The 7,846-nt window shown below is 55.1% G+C and overlaps 1 protein-coding gene across 1 annotated transcript; it reads right to left on the bottom strand.

Annotated features, from left to right (window-relative positions):
• Positions 1–238: 238 nt before the first annotated feature.
• POLR3D (RNA polymerase III subunit D) lies at positions 239–7,846 on the bottom strand (the record flags this gene model as incomplete). Its single annotated transcript, XM_014590887.2, is given in 8 exon segments — positions 239–3,436; positions 3,585–3,737; positions 4,158–4,423; positions 4,757–4,925; positions 5,070–5,194; positions 5,337–5,488; positions 6,778–6,821; positions 7,728–7,846. Coding segments are annotated over 8 exon segments (1,151 nt in total), but the record flags the coding sequence as incomplete, so codon positions are not given.

Here is a 7,846-nt window from a genome sequence, read left to right as displayed (position 1 = left end):
GTCGGCAAAAAAAAAAAAAACAGCCAAAGGCAGGTTGGGCATTTCCCAGGCCTGGGCAGTGCCACGAGTAATGTCAACCATCCCCACACACTGTCTACCCACCCCGAACAGATCCGGTTCTGGAGGCTCAGCCTCTGCTCACTGCTCCAGCCTTCCAACGACTCCATGAGTACTCTTTTCCTGTCTTAAATTTTGTGCTTAGAACACCCAGGTGGGTTTCTATTTTTCCACTGGACTCTGAAAAATACACCAGAAAAGTCACCCAGCCAATGATGATCAAGGCTGCATTTCTCCCCTGCTGGGTCTTAACTGTAAATGCACAGTCCAGCTTCTGACTCAGCTCTTGGGGAGATGAACCAGCGACGGTGCCAGAGGAAGGGAACGGAAGAAATGTTTAGAGCTGTCAGAAGCAGGCCACCTGGACGGGTAACCACAGCAGGCATGCAGTGGCAGCACGGTCCAGGATGCACTAACACCACGTGAAACGGGAAGTGCCCCACTGCGCAGCGGTGCACGCTAGCAGTGGGGGCTGGAGCACAGGCCAGCCTGGTGTGGAAGCTGCTCTTCCCACTGTGCGCTGCCCCTGAAGAGCCGGCCAGCGGTGCTGCATGCTGCTGCACCCCGCGGGGAGGTCTGAGAGGGTTAAAAGCTACCAGCAGTAATCCTTTCAGCTAGCTCACAGGTACCTGAAACACGAGATGCTCGTTAATACAGAACTGCAGTATGCATTTTTGAGTGAAAGCACATGATAAAATAGCATATAATTTACATCATTATCTGTCGTATACAAAACTGTGGGACCTAAAAAAATAGGTGCTAAAGTGTTGAAACTAGTTTATTTAGTAGAAAAAGTGACTGGATATTTTAAAAATTCCACCTAGGGCTGGCAGCGTAGCCTAGTGGTTAAATGAGCCACATCCCACTTGGTAGACTGCAGTTCCCATCCCGGCCCTCGAGGCTTGAAAACATGCCAGGTGTGAGTGCGTGCACGCCAAGTCCCAGTTGGGTGGACAGACGAAGAGGTTGCAGCATGACCAAACGAATGCTTCATGTTCGTGATCATTTAAAAGTGCCCTGAGAAAAAATCTACTACTGCCTAATTCTGGAAAATAAACCAAACAGCTTAGAGAGGGTAAGTGGTAAGTCCCCCCAGAGTTACTGGTGGAGTTGGATACAACCCCAACCTGGAGTCTACAGCCCGCACTCCGTCGCTTCATCATGAAGCTGGGGAAGGAACAAGCCCGTAGCTGTCCTGCCTGAGTGCATGCACACTCGGCAGTGTGGAGCAGTGACTGGGCACCCCTCTGTGCCTGGGTCTGAGCCTGGTTCTGGGCTTCCCCCTTGCTATTGGCTGAGATGGATGCGTCAGACATGCCACCGAGAGCAGACTCGCCTCGTCCACTGTGCACGGGGACCTAGCACGGGCCGTGACGACTGGTACGGTTGTAAAGTCCAGGCCCCAATACAAGTGAATCGGTGACACCAACGTTCACGTGGCACCTGCTCCTCCCCAAGCTTTTGGGGAAGGGCAGAACTAAGGACAGTGGGACACCAGACACCTAATGACACAGAGCACCGAGTAAGTCTGAAACAGCACAAGGGCCTTTCTGAACCAAGTAACACAACAGGGAGGACCGCAGCGAGAGCACGCACAGGGCGTCAGCTGTGCAAGAGGAGCGTGTGCCGGAGTGTGGGGCTAACCCAGGCTCTGTCTCTGGCCTGCAGGACTTCCACAGCCCAGGTTTCTGAGGACTGAGAAGAGACCAGAACACTACCCAACCGAGCTCCTTGAACATCAGCTCGAGGGGCAATGTGGCCACCAGAGGTTCAGTGTCCTCCCCCACCTCTGCCCCAGCTGCGGGACTGGCAGCTGGAGTACTCTGCAGAGAAAGCCCCAGTCAAGATGAATAAGCAACAGGCTCAAAGAATGGAGAGAAGGAACAGGAGATAGCAGAAGGCAGACCCGAAGGCGCCAGGAGGGCTGGCAAGTCGTGAGGCAGTTCCTAAGCTGCTCCAGGGGCAGCCAAGACACCAGCCCTCAGTGCTAACTGCCAGAGGCCTCCCCGAGACCGCCCCCCGGCAAAGAACCCCGGCCTTGTCCACTGCCCAGAGAAGAAGTTGCACCTGCCAGGACAACAGAGGGTGGCAACGTGATGATGGGATAAAGTCAGACCCAGAACTTGGTGGACTTAGCCAGCAGGACTACAATCCATGCTGACTGGGGCCTGGCCAAGCCATGGTGGGAGACACAGGGCCTCAAATGCATAGCGTAGGAGCAGGCGGCATCTGCCCTGTGTCCGAGAAGCTGCTCTGACTTCCTTCTTGCCCAGGGACTGTTTGTCAGCCCTATTTTACTTGGGGTGGCGATAATTCTGGAAGTCAGACTCCTGAGGAATACTTCTAGGAATAACTGGGAGAGCTGGCTCTTACTAAAGGGTCTGGGTGCAGGGAAGGAGTCCACAGTCCACTGTGACAGACACTTACGGGTCCTGGGAGCCATCTTTGACTTCCTCTTGGTAACTCGCACAGGAAGCTGTGGCTGAGAGTAGCAGGAGGCTGAGGGCCTCGAACAGCCGGACCTGCGCCTCTAGAGCATCAGACCCGGGTGGAGAGCTGTGGAATAGGAGCAGCCCTGTCCCGGCCACTCCATCTGGAACTCTACTCCATTCGAAAATAGACTCCGTCAAAGGAAAAGGAAGTGACGTTTATTGAGTGCCTACTGTCTGGCCTTATGCAAGGAATCTTCCACGACTACGTTCCTCTGGCTCCTCACACCAACCCCGTGAGGTAGGTATGACCCCCGTTCTGTCAGAGGAATATGAGGCTCAGAAAGGGAAGGTCGATTGTGCAAGGACACGGCAGGAGCTGGCGTGTGGGGGCCGAGGACTTGCGTCTCAGACCCATCCCTGCTCTTGCTCCTCCCTACAGCCCGCCCTGGCCGGGGGAGAGGAGGAGCCCAAGCAGAAGCCAGTCCTTATACCCTGCCACTCCGGCCTGGCCCGACAGCCACCAAGAGGCAGAGCAGGGACGACCCCACAACCTTCCTGTCTATCTCAGGAGGATGCAGTGAGTGGGGAAGATGAAGAGATAAATATCAAAATAAATAGCAGAAAAGTCTCCAGCAGCAAGGATGTGCCTTCTCCACGTGGCGGGAAGGCCACTGCACCACTCACAGCTGCTGTGGGAGGAAGCTGCGTGGGCCCTGGGGGACCGGCCGCAGCTGCCAAGGCTGGGTCGTACAGATCCGAGAACAAAACGTCTGCAGCAGGCAGCGGCCGTGGGCTCCGTGGCCGCCCTCCTCCATCTGCTCAGTTTACCGCTGTTTGTGATCCAAGAGGGATTCGAAATCGGGGGAACATACGAGTTTGTGCTTCACGTGTCCCAGGACTGTCATGTCCCCTGTCCTGCTGTCTCCAAGGCCCACGGACACGAGCTCCTGCCAATTGACAGATACAGCGATGAGAACCAGCCCACGCCCAGACTCAGGCCTGTGAACCTGAGTGCGCTGCTCCCAAGAACCCCGCTCCCTCCTGAGTACTGGCCTCAGGGACCCTCGCCCCCGTCAGAAGCCGCCTCTCCCTGACCTGCAGGAAAGAGCAGGCGGTGCCCATGGTCACGTCCAGGGTCACCTTGCCCAGCAGGAGCTGCACCTTCCCAGACTTGCGGATGAGCAGCTTGCCGACCTGGCCCTCTGTCAGGTCAGCCAGGGTACACGCGTTCTCCGCCTGCCTGGTGTCCTGCAGAGAGGATCGGGGTGGAGATGGCAAGGGGAGCTTCCCTCCATCCTTCCAGAGGTGCCCCCTCCCAGCTCCCAAAGAAAGGCGCTGGCAGCAACGGGCAGAAGGAGCTCCCCAAAAGGGCCTTTTTCCGGGGCACCGTCACTGGATACAGATAAAACCCACAGCAAACAAACGGACGAAACGTCGCTAACCGACGGATGGTACGGGAGTTCTCTCATTGATACGTGTACTGAAGTTCTCACTGTGAAAAGCACACATGCACGTGCACGCACACCAATGCACACACAGGGATGGAGGCACAGAGCTCCAAGGTCCCAGAGGTACGAGACGCCCGTCGCTCCCGCATCCGGCATCAGCAACACAGCTCCCCTCCCCTGTAGGCCACGACTTCCCTGCCTGGCCCCACATGCAGCATACCCGGTCCTTCTCCTGCTTTATAAGCACCATCTGGCCGTCTTCGCCCTGCACCTCGGTCTTGATGGGCTTGATGTCCTGGGTGGGCGGCTGGCCAGGAAGGGTGTCTGGCAGCTGAAGGAACAGCAGCTCCTCCTCCTTCGTGAGGCTTAGCTCCCGGAGTAGCTCTGCCACAGACACGTCCTTCGGGAGGCCCGGGGTCTTCCTGGCTGCCCTGGGAGGGGCCTTCATCTTGACCTCTTCCTCCTCCTCTTTTGGCTCCTCTTTCACTGCCCACGGTGATATCGATGCATGACGATCAGGGGCACCCTCTACGCCATCTCACTGACCCCACCCCTCGCCCCCGCTGTCCCACCAGCATTCAGCCAGGAAGCTGGAGAGGACCCGAGTTATGGGCAGGGGTGGCGACGGCACGTTTAAGAGTTACGTGACTTATCCAAAAAGTGACAGCTAAGGCTGGGCCCGTGATCCGTGCGGGGAGTGAACCCTGTGAGACCACTTGCACCCTGCCCCGCTTATGTACCTCCTGGCCAGAACAGCAGCCAGGAACAGCAGCCCAGACCTGCCATCAGCAGTTCCCGGGGGCAGGTGCCACGGAGTACCTTTCACACTGGGTGCATCCACCTCCATGTCCTCTTCCTTGGGGCCAGCCAGCCAGGGCTTCACATCCGGTTCTTCGCGCTCCTCCTTAAAAAGCCACCCCGAGTGAGCCAGGGGCAGCTGCACGGGCATGTTCCGGGTGTCGTTCCTCAGCCCAGGGTCATCGATGAACTGTCAAAGAGTCTCGGGGTCACAGCCTGCCAGCACGCGCCCCTGGAAGGCAGTCCGTCCACCCGAAGACCGCGGCTGCTCCCTGGGACTCCAGGACTTCCTCCTCCACGGCCACAGGAAGCCCCGCCGGCCCCTAGCACCTACGTCGTCCTTCTCCAGCATGCGCAGGATCTGCTTCGTTTCCTCGTCCGTCTCCCGCTTCTCTTTCTTGATGTTGATTATGTGAGATGGTCCCATGTCTGACATGTCCACGGTCTTATCCCAGTTCCCTGTGAGAAGTCACTCGATTCACCAAGGATAAAGAGAGATGAGGCCGACAGCATGGAAACGAAACCAGGAGCAGGGAGCTCCACTGTCCTCGCCCCCGCCCTGGGCAGGCGGACCGAGCCCACTCCAGGTCCCTCCTCGTACCTTTCTTCTTCATCATTTCAGCTGGTCCCTGCTCAAAGATGGAGTGCGACTGGATCACTTCTGGGCGGCCTCGGCCCCGGCCATGTCCCTCTCGCTGTCGGTCTCTGTCCCTTTCACGTTTCTCCTTCTTGAGGGTTACTTCTTCCTTGGGCCTGGAACAGAGGGTGGGTGAAGGGGAACCACTTACCCTGCCTTAGAGAACTGCCTTACTGTCCCGCACTTTGCTCCAATGGAGCAGTTTACGAGCCAAGAACCTCGCCGTGAGCAGCAGGAGCCAATCCTAAGTCTAGTATCTTCCTCACTTTCTTGGTGAGGCAGGGTCCTTTCTGTTTGCTGCAGTTTACCATCTTGTCCACAAGTGTAAACGTAGCGGGCTTTTTTTTTTTTTTTTTATCTATTGAAAGCCAGAAGGCTGTCATATAAAGGGACAAGGAAAGCCTCGTACATCTTTGTTAAGATTAGTGCTGTCTCTGGGAACCAGCAGTTAGCGTAATGGCTATGTCGCTGGACTCCCACGTAGTCAACCGTGGTTTGCATCCCAGACCCGGTGGCTTAAAACTCACGCCGGGCACGTGTGCGTGCGAGCCCAAGATCCCAAGAGGAGAATGGAGGAGAAGGGATTGCGGCGTGACCATCCCCCCTGGGGGGTGATTTCTCGCTTTCTGTCTCTATGCCTCTCTCTGTCTGTCTGGCGAGCGTACGCGCCCTATAGCGAAAAACCTCTCAAAAAAAAAAAAAAAAAAAGATTAGTGCTCTCAACTCTGTCTGTGAGAGAATCACTCCGTTCTACAACGAACAAGGTAAATGACAATTTCTAGAGATGGAGCCCCAGGCATTAGTTTTTTTTTTTCCCCCCCTCCAAGTTTATACATCAAAGTTATCCGAGAGTCAGGGTTGAAAATCACTAATGAAAAGAACAAAGACACAAACTATAAGATTTGAGTCACGGGGTTTTGTGGCATAGTAGTTGGGGCACTAGACTCCCACATGGCCGACTGTGGTTTGAGTCCTGGGCCTGGAGACTTACTTTCTCACTTTCCCTCTCTTCCTCTCTCTCTCTCTCTGGTTAAAAATAATGAGGGACCAACAGATGACTTAATGGTTATGTCGTTGGATTCCCAAGGTCATGGCCAACCATGGTTCAAGTCCCAGATCAGGAGGCTTAAAACACACCTAGCACATGCTCGTACTTGCCCAAAATCCCAAGAGGAAAATGGAGGAGAAGGGATTGTAGCTTGGTTACCCCCCCCAGGGGTTGATTTCTTGCTTTCTCTCTCTCCAGCGGGTGCACATGCCCTACAGCAAAAACCTTTCTAAAAACGATAATATAATAATAATGATAATGATTTAAAATAAAATAATTTGAGCCACACTCCTGCCTACATCTCTAAATTCAGAGCAAGTAAAGGGGGCGAAGTACTCAGAAGGCCTAGCTACTTACTCTTCCTTGATCTTCCGACTGATGATATTTGGGGTGAAGGTTTTCTGAAAGCAAAATACAGGAATCACTGATTGGGTATGTTCTGACTCCAAAGTACAAGGGAACAGAAAAACTCCTGAAGGGCATCTTCTAAGGACCAAGGCCATCCCGGCCCTCTCCTGGAATTCCACATGGTTGTCAAGTTTCCCAGTGACAGTGAAGTGCTACGTACCAGGGGTACCCAAAACCATGTGCTAACTGCAGACCCAGCTTCTGCCCTGTGAAAGGCAAGCCTGTGGGACTTCTAAGAGCAAGCGATTTACCCCGTCTTCTTTTACCTACTACACGGACCAGTCAGTATCGCAGGAAATAGCTCTAGCAGCCAGTCTTAAGTAGGGAAGACAAGAGACCTGGTGGCACTCACAGATGACACAGCTGGACCATCACTAGCATTTTCCAAAGCCAAGTTAAGTCTTCAAAGAAAAAAACAAAAAACCTGGTCTATGCTGCGGTCCTGTGCCCTGCCGTCGTCTCCCCTGCTCCCCTCTCACCGGTACTCTTGGAGGACAGAGCCTGGAATGCCATGCCCAGGGTTCATTACACTGTAGGTCTGAAGTTCACACCCTGGGATCCGCGCAGAATTCTGAACCCTCTGAAACTGCCAAGTTCATGTCTGCCTGGCTTTGCGGGGTTTCTAAAGGTGTCCAAAACACACAGGGAAATAAACACGGCTCAAGTTGCTTTAGAGTGTCTTACAACTGATAAGGATTCTCTGCCCTGCACCCGCCTCTGCAAACCACCTCAACCACTGTACCCAGCACAGGACTGGAAGGTAGGACAGGGTCCCTAGACTCTGAAGAGGGGTAGGTGAAGTCTGCAGACAAGAGTCATGAGGCCCAGCAAACGCTGGCTGAATCCCAGAGGCCTGGCATTCAAAGCGGTTGGGTCCCTAGAAACGGGCAGTCTGGTACCTTCTTGACGCCCCCGAGGGTCAGGTCCCTGGAACGGATGGAAGGCAGGCGGCCCGGGGTGAGCGGCGGCGCCGGCCGCCGGCCGATGAGCCCCTGGGCCCCAGAGAGGAGGGGTCGGG

The sequence above is a fragment of the Tupaia chinensis genome, unplaced genomic scaffold (genome assembly GCF_000334495.1).
Source record: "Tupaia chinensis unplaced genomic scaffold, TupChi_1.0 Scaffold000494_1, whole genome shotgun sequence".
Lineage (NCBI taxonomy): Eukaryota > Metazoa > Chordata > Mammalia > Scandentia > Tupaiidae > Tupaia > Tupaia belangeri.
Note: the sequence above shows the minus strand (reverse complement) of the source record. Positions and strands in the feature narration are given on the sequence as shown.